Source organism: Hoplias malabaricus, chromosome 16 (assembly GCF_029633855.1).
Source record: "Hoplias malabaricus isolate fHopMal1 chromosome 16, fHopMal1.hap1, whole genome shotgun sequence".
In the NCBI taxonomy this organism is placed as follows: Eukaryota; Metazoa; Chordata; class Actinopteri; order Characiformes; family Erythrinidae; genus Hoplias; species Hoplias malabaricus.
The window spans coordinates 5,987,515-6,006,020 of record NC_089815.1 but is presented as its reverse complement, the minus strand read 5'-3'; the positions used below and the strand labels follow the sequence as shown (position 1 = coordinate 6,006,020).

Below are 18,506 nucleotides of genomic sequence, written 5' to 3'. Positions count from 1 at the left end.
AGAGAGAAAATCTAATGTCATCTAAACCACTATGTGATTTATGATAACGCACGACTTGCCAAAGTGGTGGCTGGTGTGTGAACAGAACAGACAAGTCATCGTCCAGCTGTCAGCTTTTACAGAAAATATCCATGATTACACATGCCACAGACCTTCTTCTGAAAGGAGATGCTTCAATCTAGATTATTTTGAGCACTTACACCCTTGCTCCATTAAAATTTCTAAATGGAGAGACTTTTGGCCTACTTATGGGATAGAAAATGAATTTAGTTCACTACTCATTTTTAAGGAGAAACAGAGGCCAACAGAGACATTCACATTAAACAACGCATGTTTCTCAGTCATACATGGCTTATCTAGTCACACAGCTATTATCAGCCCCAATATCTACTCTACCACATGAGGTCATTAGCCATGTAATTCGTGGATAATGAGATCCTAACTTGATAAAAGATCTCAACAACACTATACAATGACACAGAAGGGATCTGAATGAAACGATATCCAAGAGTCCACAAGAGATAATGAGCCATGTTCACTGCGAATATTAAATTATTGTAAAAAAGACATTTCCACACAAATTAACCTCTTATTTATTTAGAGAAAGAGTAGACAATTACGGCTCGCTGTCAAGAACGGTTACAACTGACCATTTACCAGTGATAAATATTAAGGATGTTCATACTTGGTTAATACTGTATCATAAATTAGAGCTTCTTTATGTGACATTTATATTCATGCTAATGACTGTGTATGTTACGTTATTGAGTATGTATGTTTAACAAAAATGGCAAGGACCCTGGTTGGTTTATATTCATCATGATCAGCATGCCTTATAAAGTCAGCAGGTGAGTATATGCTAACAGAGGTTTGATGGTGATTCATAAGCCCTAGTGTTTTCTACTGAATAATTAACCAAAGCAACAGCGTCATTTCTTGTAGTACACAATTTAATTCAGAAAGAGCTTCTTTAAACTACTGTATCCAGTCAGATGTGTTTTTTCAGCCAAACTACACTGATTATTCTGCATACAACCGAGTCTCTGGCAATCTACAAATGCTAAACAAACGACAGCACCACTTTCAATGATTTATGAGAGAAATAAGACCCAAGAAGACCTAAGAAATCAGATAATACTCAATCTTTGTTCCACCCCGGGGTTGCAGAATGTGCCTGGACTTAGTTCAGAGACCTGCTGCACAGCTTTCCCTGGCCCTGTGACTAGTCAGTAAAAATTGCTTTTAGCACTGAAGGGTTGAGCAAAAGTCCAAACAGACCTGGATAACACACTGAAGGATGAAATACAATCTGGTTTCTGCAGGCTGGGAGAGGAGGGAACACTCAAAGCTGAGGATCGCAGATGGCAGCTGGATTCCCCTGCATATACTTAACAGTTCAAAGCCCAACTCCATTTCGCTTGCTGAGAGAAACGTGTCAAAGCAAAAACGTGTTGAGAAAGAGGTAGAGCACTAAGTCCACATGAGAAGGTACAGCTCAACAGGACTTCAGTGAAAGACATCAAATGTCGTCAGGTAGAATACACTGATTTTAAGAAGTAGTAAATTGTACTGAAACACATACTTCACGTTCAACTTGAGGGCCATATGCTCAGGTAGTATGTGCCAAAGACATAATATTTCCTTGTAGGTGAATTCAGTTTTATTTCAGCACTATAGCACACTTTATAAAGCACTTTGCAACTTCTTTATTGACACACAACATTGCTGACTAAAGCAGAAATGAGTGTATTAGAACAATGCAATAAAAGTGGTGTCCAAGAACTTCTCTGTTTACCCTGGAAGTGCTGGTATTAATAACAATACATTAATACTGAATATTGCCACTGCTCAAGGGAGAAGGAATATCAAACTCCCAAAACAGGCAGGAAATCTATACCCACCCTAACAGCCCGTGGGCTACATATCAAACGCTATTCAAATCTTGTGATCTTGTAACAATTTCAAATCTTGTGACTGATGTAACAAGTCGTTGTCCATTAGAGAGGGCTCCAGCTTTTTTAAATGTCCTAAAACAACAAATAATGGCTAAACATTAGGCCTCTTAACAGTCAGCAACTGCTTGAACAACTTCAGAACTGCCTTGTTATAATTAAAATGTGTGTTCATGTGGTATTGTGGTAAGAAATTTCTGGTTGGTTCATTCATATCTAAAAACACATTGGAGTAACAGAAGAGTCATTGATTTGTGAGCTACAAAAGACTGATTTCTACAAAAAATGGCTCTTACCCGATACCCTGTACTGGCCAATTTCTCATTAAAAAGCACAAATCAGCTGCATGAATGAATCAGCAACAGGACCTTGACAGAAGTTAATGCCTCTCTAATTGTACATAGCAAAAGAAACAGAAGAGGAACTGTGCAGAACACTGACTTGTTAACAGCTTAGAAAATTGCAGAAAAAGAAGACAAAAGGAAAGGCTTAATGGGACTAATGCTCTAAAAAATAGATCGTCAAATGGCACTAACATCCTGCTAAGATGTTTTCTATTGGCCTAGCTCAGAGAACATAATGCGAGCACCGTTTAACAAGGGTCAGAAACACAGAAGCGAACGATCCACACGATAAAGACATTCCTCAATGTGAGTGAAATCTTTCAGAAAGAGATGAATTCTCTTTCATCTGGGGCCCTTAGCAACAGCTTCTGGTTGTTCACCTGTTGCCAAGAAGACACACATTCAACATTTCCCACTAGACATCTTTAGAGGAAATAACGTGGAGAGAATAAAACAATTGCCTCTCGTTGCGACAAGCAAAACAGCATCAATCAATCTGGGAATAATAGATGCGCCTGGGGCGGTGATCCACAGACACAATCAATGCGGCCTAATAAGCAGAGAATATGCAAATCGAGTTGAAAAGGTGAAATCACTTGAGGTAGCGGAGGAAAGCTGTTGTGGGTGGTATTGATTAAGTTCGATATTAGGAAAATTTCCGAGTACATCCTGGCACCACGGTAGACGCCATTATTAAAGCTAATGGACCCATGCCTCCAGACTACTGGAGCTGCACGCTAAATGAATGTGTTATATATATAGCTTGTTTTGATTGTTTATGTTCTCCTTTTCTTAACAAAAGAACACTAAAACAAAACTGAAACCACTGACCAAACAAAAAACGAATGTAAATGTTTATTTTCATACTCACTGACCACCTGCTCTTATACAAAGCAACTTACTGTTAAATTATTTATTATTTATTTGTGGAGGGAAAAAAATTTAAATTGAAAGATTCAGAATTTAGTTTGGAGCTGATTAGCAATGACCCAATATGTGGTCCTTTTGTAACAATTGTGAATATAAAAAGAATTATGAATAAATGTAAGGAGGTAATAAAAGGCCCTACTTAAAATGGAGGTCCTACTGAAAGAAAATTGTAATGCTTTAAAATGCTTTAGAATGAATCCCTTGAAATAATACCAGTGTTTCGCAGGTACTACTTCAGGACTGATTTGTTATCGTTTTATGATTAGATACTTCACTGCTTCCTGATATCTAATCCAGCATTTTCTGGGGGCTTCACTAGTGTCACCAATATTTGTACAAATGACTTAACTGCACTCTAACGGAAACTAATGAAATCTGAGATTTCTAACAGATTTGATCAAGAAAAGCCACAAAGAAAAATTAAATGCAGATTTTTGTAATTACAGGATTTCATTGTGTTCTTAAAATCAAAAATGCTAACATCTGGTAGGAATTTGGATAAGTAACTTGAACGCAGGAAGAAAAAAAAACAAACAACAACAAATCTAAGGGCTGTAATTCATTTGGAAATTCGAAAAGAAACAGGGAACATAAGCCACATCCTAACGGAAGTCAGCTAAACATCAGCATGGAAATCTATTGGGTCGTGCCTTTAAGAAGTAATCTGTCCGCTCTACTTTACGGCTCCTTTGCTTGCAAAGATAACAGACCTGAACTGATCAAATTACTTATTTCAAGCCCTTCAAACGAGGCCATTGTTCTTAAGCATGTGTTATTCTGTTTTTTTTCCCCCTTTAACAAGAGTATCTGCTGAGCACCGACATTCAATCAGACATGACGCTTGAGTAAATTCTCCTGCTCTATCTCACCCCCCTCTCTCTCCCACCCTGCTTCACAAACACAAGTAGCAGTGCCAAATCACAACTGATAATCTTTAACACTCCAGACGCTCTCAGACCCAGAAAGCAGCCCAAGCACTAAAGGAAGGGCCTGAAGGCATCAATATACAGCTTCAGAACCGCTGCAGAATCCACATCTGAACCAAAACACTTGAACCGCAGAGATCTGCAGTATTCCCAGATCAGAAATACGAGCCGAAGCAATTGAAGCCAAGTGTGCTCCACCTGCGAAGACGGATTTGATCCAATGTCATAATTATCATGAGATTTGATGGGAGGGGGGAAAAGAGAGGGAGAAGAAAGAAAAAAAAAATTCAACTAACAGTCTGAATCTTCATTGATAGTGAGCTCTGCCTCCCTCTGCTCTGACACTTCTGCCTAAGGTCAAACACAATCTAATCAACATGAGGTGAAAACAGACAACTGCTTTCTGAATGTGGAGTAGATTTACAATTGTATGTTGTTGCAGTGGGTAGCTTAAGGGTCATGCTTCAGATCAACTGTCAAGTATTACAGCAAATTAACTTTAATACTGATTCATATTCTCTGGTCTGACTTCTGAGCAGAGGATATTCATTATTAATATTAAGCTTTAAAATTGGTCAATAAACCCAATCCGAGTTATTTGAATAAAGCCATGAATTCGGTCCAAAATGCAAGATACGTTAGGCTTCTACAGTAGAATGACAAAAGGCTTAAATTTTACTTTAAATTGACATTTTATACTTTACCGAACTAACTGATTTGAGTATTTGGCTACAAGTAACATTAAAACCAGACGTCATATCTAGAAATAAAAAATTTCAAGGGCATTTTCACATTCATTTCGGGATCTGGAACCTACCGACCCAAAAGGAAAGAAAAAAGTGACATGTAAAACAACCTACTTCTTTCATTCATTTTTGAACTCTGCATCACACTTATGTTTTAAACCAGTAGTGGTACATTATGACTGGTCAAGCAGTGTTTTCCCACAGAGCTTTCATTTTTACTCTATTCATGAACCACAACCAAAAACGTCACAGTCTTTATCTGTATTCTTCAGAATGTTTATTAAAAGATGCTTTCATTTTCCACTTTAAACAAAGCCTAATTTTGCCCAAAATAACTTCAGAACATCTTACATTTGAGGCATCACTCACAGCAGTAGGGATAGAGTGAGAAGATAATGTTTGAAAATGTATTTCTGATTTATGAATTAAACGTATTTTTGCAACAACAAATTTAGCAATATTTTTTTTTTTATCTTGAACACAGCAGTCAAAGATGCAAATGCATCAGCAATACATCACCCACAAATTCCACTTCACTGATATGTGAGAAGTCTGTGTGACTGGGGGTTTTGTGAAGGTTCAGTGATTGACAGATGTGAGAAGACTTGGTGAAGGGTTAAATGAGGTTTATCACTCTGGCAGCTTTTTTTTTCCTCCTGGGAAGTGCATGTACTTCACCTTTAGCCTTACTGACGTAAAATACCAGAGGTTTTGAATTTCATTTGAATGGAACCTGAGAATCTCGGAAACTTCTCTCTAACCTTATCTCTAATTTTATCCCTAAAATGTCATTGAGGTGAATTTAATTAAAGATGAATCATACCATTTTAATGTCAGATTTAAAGATCCCACCTCTCTAAACCGGTGTATTATATGGAATACAATGTATGTCACTACAATTCCCTGACTTTAAACTGAACATAAACTGGGACATTTGATGTGTAATTGGCTGATATTTATAATGCATTTAGCTGAAAACATATTGGACTCAAAAATATGGAGAGAAGAAAGAAGGAATTCCTGAAGGCACAGTAAAAATTATGCTAACCACAGGCTAAATTAGCCGATGCTGTTGTAAACACGCGTTGTTTGGCGCGGCTGTGGAAAATGCACATGACATTTCAGACAAAAAGTATGCGTTTTAGCCAGAACTAAATCTCAACAACCCATTCCAACTTAAAGGGTGCAGCAACTTTCATTTCTGTGCTCCGTTCCACCTCATCTTCCACCTCAGAAGATGTTCCAAGTCTCTTTCTATCTTAAAAGGTGCTTGTTAATATCAAGTCCCTCCTTAATTTTGCTTTGTTTTCAGCATAATTTAATAACAGCATAAGCATACAGGATCATTTTAGCCGCTATAACCGTGATGTAGAATTTAATACCGTTTCATGTCTAGTTGTCACCATTAAAAATTCCTATTTCTCCATGCAAACATCAGTGCATTCCCATTCCTTTTCATACATAATTACAGGGAAGAGATGAGAAGAAAAAATGAAAAATGAATAAATAATTAAAAACTAAATTAGTGCAGAACACATTTTTAACGTTTATGTTCTGTTTGCGTGTTATTTTATAATTTATATTCACGTGTTCTCTATAGAGGATGTGTATTTATTTTTAGAAATCGTCATTTGACCCGTGGCACCCGAAGAGCTTTAAGAGCTCAAGGCAATCTGCACTGCATTTAAGAAGGCACTCTGAGCATTAATTAACGCATCATCCTACTGACATCAAGACCTAAACACTGATCCAAAACAAACATGCTGAGATTGAGCAATTCATTAGTATCCATAACTAAAGTGATGAGAAGAGTAAAAAAAACAAAGATGATGTTCAATTCTCTGTGTAATGAATTTAAATTTATTTGGTGGGCTGAAGTGGCAAAGTTTGTGGGGGAGGTTATTTGCAGTAAATTTGCCAAGGCTGAATATTTGGCAGCTAGAAACACCTTGGTTATCTCATTTTGAGTCCCCCCCCCCCCTCTTTGGGAATGCTAAATAGCCCATTATCATGTCAACTTTCCCAGTACAGAAGCATCAATCATCAGATGAAAACATGCACACTCCTCTGTTCTGTACCTAAAGGAAAAATCTTGGCAGTGTGGGTCTGCACAGCTTGGAACAGATAAGCTAAATTCCAATTTGCTAACACAAACAGTCATGGTGGAGCGGCTGACTGCCATGTTCCTTCCACTCTGATCTTTTGGCCGGCTAGTGGGCTGGCTCCCACCCAGCAGGTGCTTGGAGCGCCATTCTCTGACTCGATCCTGTCTGACCCCTCCCCCATCCGGCCTCTCTCTCTCTCTAGTTCTCTCTGTCCTTGGTGCAGCTGGCTGGCTCGCCCTATATTGTTTACTGCCTTGGGGGAGGCGGATGGAGGCCCCTGAACTGCCCTCTTTCCTTCAGCAAAAAAAGGGGCGACCTGCATTCCTCACGGTTGCTGTCTGAGAATGAAAATGAAAGCCTGTAAAAAAAAAATAATAATAAAAAATAAAAGGAGAGGGAGGTGCTATCAATTTTTCACTGCAAGCGCTGCTACTCATTGTCCAAAACTAGATAGACAACCGGGCTGCTTTCACGCTTGTTAGCATGGCAGAGAGAGGACAGTGCATGTTTTAATGATGAGAGATGTTGTCATTTAACTGGAGGGATGCTTTTGTGTGAACACGGGCCAAACCTAAATTTTGTTTCTGTTCTTGTCTTTGACACGCAGAAAAGCCAGCCAATTTTACACTGCTTTGACTGTTCTGTCAGACCACGTCTTTGCCTTTTCTTATATGCAAACGAGGAGAGGGTGGAAAGGGGGGCTTTGTAAGACAAAGAAATCATCCAGATGTCAAGCAGAGCATTGACGAGATGCAGCACACGAAGCAGAGACAGCAGAGCAGAGAAAAGAAAGAGAGAGAGATGGGGAAGGGGCAAATTCTCCCCCTCCTCTACACCCCCACCTCCCAGTGTGACTGCTAGTCATTCACCAACAACAGTATCTATTACAATAATAATCCACATTCTTGTCAAGGTCACCCTCTTGAGAAGAAGAGGAGGAGGTTGGGCTGCAGAGGAAATCCAGATAAGCAGCTAAAGAAGAAGAGAGGATTCCTCCCTCTTTAGCCCAATGCTTACTCATGCACCTTATCTTGGACCAAAGAGGTCCACACGTCTAAATCAGTAAGCTTCAGCAATCAACAGTTTCTAAACACCACCGCATCCTCTTAAAACTGCAGCTCTTAAATCCTGCTTAACCAAGCCACCTCACACATTGAGATAAGCAAACAAAACAGCCTCATTCATCAACACAACGTCACTTTCACAACAAAATTCAGTAAGGAACCATGGTATTGATTACATATTGATGGCAAGAGAAAGTCCTGACTTTATCCTGAAAAGACTATGAAGACAGACCTGATTCATAAACAAAACACCATTGGCAATAACACTCATTTCATGAACCATGACTTTTTCAGAAAACAAATATTACCATTTTCTTCAACGACAGATGAACCTTTGTAAGCCCGCCATTCAAGGCAGGTTGTTATTCAGCCAGTGAGACTTCCCTAGAGACCCCAGCCTCCAAACTATTTATAGAAGTCATGCATTTGCTGCTTCCTCTAAACAGAGGCAAGCCTCCATGTGGGTGGTACTACCTCCAACAGACACAACATATGTGGGTTGCAGCAAGGAAACATCTTTGTTAAGTTTTTAAGGAGAATTTCATACACCGCTTTCACACAAAACATCAGCCTGAGGGTAAAACCGTCAAACCACTTCTAAAATTACCAGGGACGTAGCTTATCATTGAAATGCCACTCGTGTTCATTACGTTATTTGAGGCGATTTGCTCACACGCACACCAAAGAGAGCGGAGTTGTGCTACAACTAGATTTGCTCTTGGAACCTGATCTTATGTCTTGCTCAGAGTGGGTGTGAAGTTTTTACAAAAGCTTCTCGACACCTACTCCAAGGAAAGAGTAACCTTACAGCAGAACACGTTCCTTCCATGTTTCTTAGTAACTGAGACGTTATAAATACAGGTTCCGCTCACTGGTGTCAGAACCTCCGCTTCCATGATTCATGAAATGGAACCGATGTTGCACTCAACAGAACTTTCAACCCACAGACAGTAATTCATTAGGTGTTGGCACTTTTCAGCTGTCACTCACCATGCAACTGCGTTTATTCATTAGCATTTAGTGATTATAATTAATTAACAACAGGGGTAGCCAACTGTTTTTTTGGAGGCCAAAGTGTAATTGTTTCTAGTGGGCTGAGACCTGGAAAGTCAATAACTATATTCTGTTTTTGACTACTATATTAATATGCATTGCTTACATAAGCTACATCTTGATTATAATCTTTGAACAGGCGTGAAAAAAAGTTGCTGATGATCAGTAACACGGAACAAAACCAGCCTAATCAGTGTTTGCTCATATTTCACTTAATTTTAAAAATAGCTTTGCTGAATCATGTGATGAACATTACTATCCGGCTTTGGAGTAAAGTCCACATCTGTTAGCTATGCAGCCACGCTGATTCTCACCAGGCTAATTCACAGGGCCACCCAGTAGCGAGGGAAAACAGGACATGTCTGAGAGCACTCAACACATGCTGCTCTACAAGAGCCACCGGCTCGCCCATGACCTTTGAGAACTTAACTAAATTGCTATGTTAAGAACACCCATTTGTTTTTAATTATTTGCCATCAGACACATTTCTAACTGTCCATAACAGCTTCCACAGGTGATCATGAATATAGGACACGTCTCCTTAAGAGGCACTGTGCTCACTATTTCATTTTTCTCAGTAGCATAATCTCCTTCTAGAAGCCTTTGTAGGTTGAATTAGGGAGGCCTCACATTCAACATGAGAGGAGGGGGCGGTAACCAGCACAAGGGCCCGTTTGATGCGGATTATCATAGGAAATAAAATCCCTTCATCTAACCCTGTAACGTTTTACACAGAATCTGAGCTTACACACAGAGGAGCACTCATTTTAGACTATGATTCATAACTGGGTTTCACTTCATGGCAGGTTGTGAAAGTTTACTGAAGATGTGCCAATATGAAAAATTCCAACACATTCACACCTGAGTTCACTGTGGTTTTTTTTGTATGTTGGTGAAAGAGCATGCATTTTACTAGGGCTGAGGAAACATTCTGTGGACAGTGGGTTCAAGAGCATGTAACACTACGCTTATTAAAACACGCCTCACGATAAAGGCACCTTGCTAATGTCATGCGAGCAGTACCATTACACACAATAATTTATATACAAGAGCGCATTCATTTAGGCATATACTTCCAGGATCATAACTGACGACATGACCAGGAACAACTGTACAGATGTTCATATCACAGTTTAACATGCTGTAAATAACTGATTATATACATCAGACCTGTGTTTCTGTGTTTGCTTGGGTTGGGCACTGTGGCCCTAAAATAATAATCACAACATTTCAGGTTATTTTGCTGATAAAGATATTCTTGGCGATATGACAAAACATTGAAAAATACTTTTTATTAATTCCAAGAACAAACTATTGCAACAAAAGAAATGTTATATTTATATATACAGGAGGTCCTTGGGTTACGTCAGTCCCGAGTTACGACGTTTCGTGGTTACGACACATCTCCCATTTACTGTATAAAGCCTTGTTTCGACTTAAGTGGTTTTGCGTCGTAAACGTTGTAACTCAAACTTCCTGTTTGGTGTGCGTGGCGGAAGAATACACGGTTTACGTGGCTCGGGACCGAGGAGGATAAATGGTAGGATAGGATAAGTGCTTACAGTATGTTATTTACGTACAGTATGTTCCGACTTACACCGAAAATCGGTTTACGACGCGACATAGGAACGGATCAACGTCGTAAGTCGAGGACCCCCTGTAGTTGTATTAATATAAATATATTTTAATAATAAAAGGCAACTTACATTTTTTACATAATACCATGGTTTATTGTACATCTGATATTTTGCAGCCAAACCACCTCTCTGTCACTCTCCACCTCAGAGCCACTTTCCACCGTAGTTAACTGTGCCTAAAAGACTCATGTAAAGAACGTATGCCAAATTATGGGTAACTGTATGATGTCACTAAGTAAACAAGTCAGAATATTACCATTATCAGGATACTGATCTTTTTAAAATCTATTTTTTTTAATTATGACAATATTACTGCGACTGATACAATATGGCACAGCGCGTGTTCATGTATTTTCTTGCTTCTTTTACAGTGGATCTTTTGTCTATTTTTGTACTTTATATAATTGTTACTTTAACATCTTACATTCTTTGAATTCTGCAAACAGTCAAGTACACCTACCTCTATTTAAGGTACAATAAACATGGTATTAATGTAGGAGATTACATCATCAATCATATGCTTTAATACACTATTATTATGTTTTAATTTGGTGGTAAATTAGTTTTTTTTTTTTTTAACAGTCACTTGATGCTGTTGCCGCGGTAACACAGACATAGTGGCACCTCAATTTGAGCAGGCTGAAGTGTGCAAGAATAGGCTACTGTCTTAGTTGACAGGTACACGCTGATATTTACTCAAATCTTTGTGGAAGATGTTGGCCAAATTGAATTAACCCTCACAATACCTTTGGAGTGCCGACAAATTAATCAAATGTCTGTTAAATTAAAATGGACCATGATGCGTTGGGCCAGGTTTCCTCCAAATGCAAACACCACAGGCAGCCAGAATTCAACCCAATTAGCGTAACCTGAAGAGTGGCACCATCTGAATATGGGCCATTTACAACAACACAGCATAAAGGATAAAACGCAAAGGAATAGCAGAATAATCAGTTTACTGAAAACACGTTTCTTGTAACAGAACTATTTCGTTTCTTCTTATTATTGTCTGTTTACCAAGAGACACACTCATAAAAAAATAAAGAGTCTCTGCTAAATCAGAGCATCTTGCTTCATGGTCACGTTTGATCTGTCACAAACCATGCTGAGCTACCAGCGAGTCACGCATCTTGAGAGAAAGCCTGCATGGGAGCCGGTTTGTAAATGTTGCGTCAAACATGCAAATCCTCTGCTGACAGCACATGTATGCTTCAGGATAAAATCCCAGTGCGTACCTTTCCTTGAATTCAATCACAGCTTAAGTAACCCTACTGTTTATTATTTCTATTTTATCTGGTACAGAACTGCTCCAAATCCAGGCTGAGAAAAACATACAAATTAAACAGATACCTAGAATGCGCTAAAACTGTAGCCATGATCTAAAAGGCTTTTACAAAAGGCGCTGCCATTCTGATTCTGAAATCTTCCACAGTAGCGTCTAATCTTCTTAAAGGAATCTTTACTGTGACACTAACCTCATTAGGCAAAGAGTAATTCAATCCTCAGCACAAAGATGTCAAACAGCAAAAGACTTGTTAACTTTCAGCTCTTTTATCAGTTAATGTTTTGACGGAAATGAGACCTGGAGGAAGACTGAAAGGGGGTTCAAGTTGACTCAAATCAAGCCATATGTGGTTTCTCACATGAGGATGGTGTGATTGGAAATATATATATACACATAAAAAAAGTGGGCCCACACTAAAGATTGTATATATTTTTTTGTAATTTTGAGGGGAAAAAAAATAAAAAGAACATTTTAATATTAAAACGTAACCATGACCACATATTGCTAGTAATGACTTATAATTCAATTTATGTGGTCAAGGAATTTGTGAAGATAAAACCACGGTTGTTTAAAATCTGAAACTACATTTTACACTTTAAAGAATATAAATTAACACCTAAAATGAGGAAGCTTATGATTCCTATTTTCCAGAAGATAAAACAGTTCACTGGGTCTTAATTAAATATCTACTATGTGCTAAGACATCATAGTTTAAACATTGGTAGGCTCAATACATCTAAATTAATGTGCAAATTCATTCATTTAATCAATCATTGTCTGAAATCCAATCCAATTCAACACTGGAGTCCTTCACAGGGCGACACACACCCACACATTCATTCATACACTCACACCTATGGACACTTTTGAGCGGCCAATTCACCTCCCAGTGTGTGTTTTGGACCATGGGAGAAAACCCATGCAGACATGGGGAGAATGCACCCAACCCCAGCGACACTACCTGCAGCGCCACCGTTTCACCGTAATGTGCAAATTCACTGACAAATATTTTATTATTTGATAATTTTTCCACTTGTAAAATTTAGATAGGTTTCTTTTTCAATAGCCCTATTCAGATATAGTTAGTTCAGCCTATGGAAATGGGGTATTCGTGTCCAAACGACTTATTTTCTGAAATCCATATCCCAGGGTAAAGGAGTATTTCTTGGGTTTGTTAAGAATGGATGTGCTGGAGGAGGCGTTTAGTGATGCATAGTATGGCACAAATCATATGAGTCATTCAAGCCTCTTAAAATAAGGCTTCCCAGGCAGACTGATTATTAACCATTTGTTTGAAACTGTTTGAAAGCTATCTTCATCCCAAATTGATATGTTGCACTGGTTTGTGCCACGTTTCATTCACATCTCTTATTTAATCCAAGATTTTTCATCCAGTGTGAAACCATCTTAGATGTTACTGATGTCCTCTAGTAAAACAACATCACCCAAGCTTTCCACATAAGCGCACTGCTTCCTGTTTCCTATCAATATTGTCCATCTTTTGTCACTCTCTTAAACTGTGATCCCAAAAAAGGGAAAAGGGAAATTCTTCCCTTCCCAAGATTCAAAAAGGGTTCTCTCTGAATCTTGGCCATTGGTGGGGAACACTGAAATTCCAGCTAAAACACTTAAAAGGCTTAAAATGTCCAAACTCTTTCCAAAAGCTAGATTTGCCAGCTTTTGATTGAATGAGAAGTCATTAAAAAGACAATTCCCCCTGGCTTTCAGTCCTATTCCTGAGTAACACATGAACCGCACCAAGAGCTATTATCAGGTCTGAATACGGTGTGTTAGAAAAGCGAAAATGCACAAACACGCAGTGCGCTGGAGACTCGGATTAAGGACCACTGGTCTATTTCATCGGCTTTCTCCCTGCCTGCCCTCTCTGATTTCACCAGCTCAATGAAGCCAGGCCCTGACAAGCTATTCAGTGTAGGAGGTTAAATACTTCATCCATTCACAATGCTATCCCCCTGCTCTCGCCTCTTCCATTTTGTCTGCTCGTTTTCCCTCACTCATCCCTCTAGCCCTGAAGTGCCCTCTTCTCTCAACAGAAGAGAGAAGAGCTTCCAACCCCACGGGGGTGTGGGGGGGGGGCTAAGGAACGGAAGGTAGAGGGAAAGCACACTATGTCTAGATTCATGGTTTATTACTAGCGAACTGACCAGACATCCTCCTCATCCATCCAACTCCTATTTAGAAAAGCAGCAACTTGCAGCATTCAACAGTTTTGGCCTTCTTTCATTTATCAGTCTTTGTTTGTTTATCCCCCTGCTTTGCCCTCTAGCTTTCTCGCTGCTCGCACTGAAAGGTGAAATGAGGCATGCTGGAAATTTGCTGGCCGACAATGGAAGACAGCTGCTCTTGCTACTCGAGCCTTTCATGAGCTGAATTAGCAGTGCAAGCTCCACGCTTGCCCTTCCCCCCACCGCACAGTGCTTGCTGCAACGCTGATCCAGACACACTCACGCTTGCCTTACAAAGCTTGGAGAGCAGGGAGGGGAGAAGCACGCCTGAAAGGGCTTTGTTCCCCCCGAACTGTGATCGCTTTGACAGGCAATGCCAAGATGTTTCACAACCATGTAGAGTTTTTCCTCCACGTTCATAGGGGAATTGTTTAGTGGATTGACAAGAACCAGTTCATATGTTCAACGTACAAAACACAACCTTAGAAAACCAAAACTACAATGCATTTAGTCAAAACAGGTTTTGTAAAAGCGGACATTAACTAACATTTAACTAATCAAATCAAAATTATTCACCAGAGCCTCGGGAGCACAGTGGGATTTATGTTTACAGCCTTAACATAGCAGAGATTTCACACTTTGGACGGTGGAATGCAGGTTGAAAAGGTCACCGTGGAGTCAGCGTTGAGCTCTCAAAATGGCACCATAATGACACGAGTCAGACTCGGAGCCAGGAGCTCAAACCTTTCATGACAGGACTATATCAACCTGACAGTTCTAGACACTAGGACACGGAACCAGCACTGCAGTAAACAATTATTTCAGCAATCCTGTCATCCATCTATCAGTAACAGCCAGGTCATGGGTAAAGATTCAACTCCAAGTTCTCCATTCAGTAAAATGCATTCAAGTTTAGTTGCTGTTTGCGTTTATAAAGCTTTGAAATCTGATAAACGTCCACACTCAGCACTGAACAGAGGAAGTGAAAGGCTTCATTTAAAAACCTTACTAAGCACTCTCATTTTTTTTTCCATGATTCAACATATACACATACATACATATACACACACTACACTTCTCTTTACCATTTTTAAATCTCATTTCAGAGATACAGCTACTACGGCATTTCAGAATTAATCTCAATACTAGGGCTAGTTCGCAAGAAACTAAATTAAATTTCTTACCTGTCCTTTAACAAAAAATAAAAAATTCCTTGACTCAGCTCATTGAAACAAGCACAAACTGTCTAAATGTGAAGTCATTTAAAGTAATTTTCAATCATTCTTCCATGTATACATCCAACATGGCCGCTGACTTAATATAACGAAATATATTCCTGCATTTTTTAGCCACACAGCCCAGCATCGCTTATAATCTGCTGTTCTGTAGTCCAATAAATTCATCAACAAAGGTTAGAGTAGCGGTCAAACCCAAACATCTGTCTGTGCAATCTTTGTACACAGAGTTACAGTGTATCACTCATCTGACTTCAACAAATTTTGTCATGTATATTTCACTTAATCAAGTTATTTTATTTGAAAAAATGTGAAGGACAAGAGATAAAGACAGAAATACCAAGGTTGTCGTTCTCAGCCAAAATCAAACCCATACCTGATATCTCTTGCCTTCACATTCCAAGCCCTGAAGGGCACTCCTCCTCGCCAACACAAAACCAAGGGACAGAAGTACACTCTTGCAAGGCAGCTCAGATCTATCTTCGATGTCTGACAGCTCCAGATCACAGTGTGATCTTAAGGTAAGATTAGAGTGAGTTGCCAACCCAGTGCCTCAGTATTAGAGTGGAGTTTTCCACTTCTGTCTAGAAGAGTCATCTTCTCTCTTATGACCAATAATCCTGATCTGCATGTCTTCACTGCCATTACAAAACCTTCCGAAACTGTAACATTAGGGCAAAAGAAAAACAATGTAGAAATGACTAAAGATTTTCCTACAGAGGTTTACATAGTTCTGTTTTGTCTGCTATTCTATAATTACTTCCCTAATTAGCCAACAGCCAGAAAAGGTGTCTGTCAATATAAAAGAGAGGGAAAAAAACAGCATTAAAGTAGGTCTCCATTATAGTGGCATTTTATTAATGCAAAAACAACACTGTAAGCACAAGATGCTTATTTCACTGCAGCAGATATGACCAAAGCTTGTCAAGAAATGTGTAAACCTGAATAAAGGCCAGGTCCATTCACATGATTGATTGCACTGACAAGTGAAAAGCACTTCACACAGAAAACCCACTTTACATAAGACCCAGTTCATATTTCTTTAAAGAGAAACCTATAAGCAACTGAAAGAGGGGTGGGGGGGGGGAAGGACTTTCATTGTAGTGCTTCTCTGCAACTCAAAACATCAGTGCTGCAATAAAACACTCTTCTCCCAATGACAAATGAGTGGCATGTACTTACCTTTTCATTTTTCACCTTCTTCAATGCTCGGCACTCGCCATTTTCCAGCTCCTCGGGTTCCGATTTAATGGCCAAGGGCACTATTCCTACAGATTCCAAGGCATTATTCCCATGTGGCTCTGTCACAGCCATGTCTGCATTTTGTGCATTGTCAAAAGAGGTGCTACGTGTATTGTTCCCAAGTGCTTGAGCATTAGAAGCTACCTCTTTCTCTATAGCGACCACTGCGACAGGTCCTTCGCTTTTCTCTTTCTTGTTTTTCCCACTTGATACTTCCTTCTCCTTTTTGCTATTTGGTATGCTACGGGAGGCTTTCCCACCCTTCTCAATGCCTTTGCCAGGTGTGGAGTTGCCAGTGCCTCCTGAACTACCTGTTGTGCCAGTAACATCCCCTTGGGTTCGTCCCTGATGCTCTTTTTTCGCTCCATCTCCTGCTGGAGACTTGTTACTATTGTCTTTAGAATTCTTGTTGCGCTTGGATTTAGATTTGCTCTCTTTGCCTTGGGGGGCACCAACGGGGCTGACAAACTTGATATTGTCTGGCAGCGCTGCGACGGCACTAGGTGGTGCTGCCATTCCCCCTGCCTCCTTTGAGCCAGACATCTCGAGTTTGTCCTTCTCTAAGTCAGCGTCAAGGTCGATAATCAGATTTCCAACACCAATATCCCACTCATCACCGCTGTCGTAAGTGTCCACCGCATTCGAGTCCACACCTTTCCCGCCTGCAGTGCCACCACTTAGGGACATTTTAGTGCCAGCTCCCCGAGTCTGTCACTGTGATGTCTGATTTCTCAGACTTCCAGGGTGCGGGGAGAAGGGGGAAGAGTAGCCTCAACGTATCGATCTCAATTTCCCAATCACCCACATCTTGCCCTAAAAAGGAGGACAGAAAAGTGTTATAAAATGAAACTTAAAGGGTTAATATGTTCAACTTAGCAAAGCAAATCCATACAAAAAGTACAGAGTTGAGACACATTGTGACTGAGACTTTATGTATTTTTTTTTACAGACAAATCAATATGACGATTAACTGAACATTTTGCCTCGACTGTAATTAATGAACAATTATATTGATTTTTTTGCCCTGTTCGCTGACGTGGCTGGTACTGTAAATATCCTCAAGCTTTTTTTCTGATGATGCTGGGAGCTTGTCAGTCTCTCTTTTGGAGCCATGCACTGTTCATATTTGGTGATGTAATTGTGTTTCAAATGTTGAAAGCGACTGGTGGTATTAACTGGTGGTTGCTAAAACTGTTTGTCAGTGTACGTTTGACTTCTTTACGTTCAGTGTTATCTTCATTAAAAGTCAAAACATGTTCAAATGACAGACACAGCATTTTGCTTTGAAAGTACTTGCTCGGTTGGCCTTAGAGTTGAGGTTCTCCTTCATGTTGCTTCCATGTTATAGATTCGACGAGACAGAATCCTTTGACTATGCACGTAGTACCATGGTTTTAAGTGTTGAGTACATGAACACACCAGGGAAATAAATAATACAGTGGAACCTCTCCCTACGAACTTGATCCGTTCCATGACCTGGTTCGTAAGTGCAAAAGTTTGTTTCTCGAGTCAATTTTCCCCATTTAAAATAATGGAAAAGCAATTAATGCGTTCCAGCCCCCGCCCCGAAAGTCACACTTTTTGCACTGATATATGTTTACAACACTCTCAAATTAGTAAAAAATACATGTAGCGTTACTAAAAATAAAAGAGAAATACAGTGGTAACAGTAATAAAAAAAGAAATAAAGTTGTAAGTGGTTACACATCGCTACCTTGAAGACGTGACGACTGGCTGGAGGAGTAACACAGGCACTGGCTGTACGACGGGAGGTGGGGGTGGGTGGAGTAGGCGGGTGAAT

At 39.7% G+C, this 18,506-nt stretch overlaps 1 protein-coding gene across 1 annotated transcript in view; it reads right to left on the bottom strand.

Annotated features, from left to right (window-relative positions):
* Positions 1-18,506, bottom strand: part of znf609b (zinc finger protein 609b) — a 44,557-nt gene that overhangs the window by 18,755 nt on the left and 7,296 nt on the right. The window contains exon 2 of the mRNA XM_066647356.1: positions 16,646-17,518. Coding sequence (XP_066503453.1) covers positions 16,646-17,392 — 747 coding nt within the window. The 5' untranslated portion in view covers positions 17,393-17,518. The remainder of the gene's footprint in view (positions 1-16,645; positions 17,519-18,506) is intronic.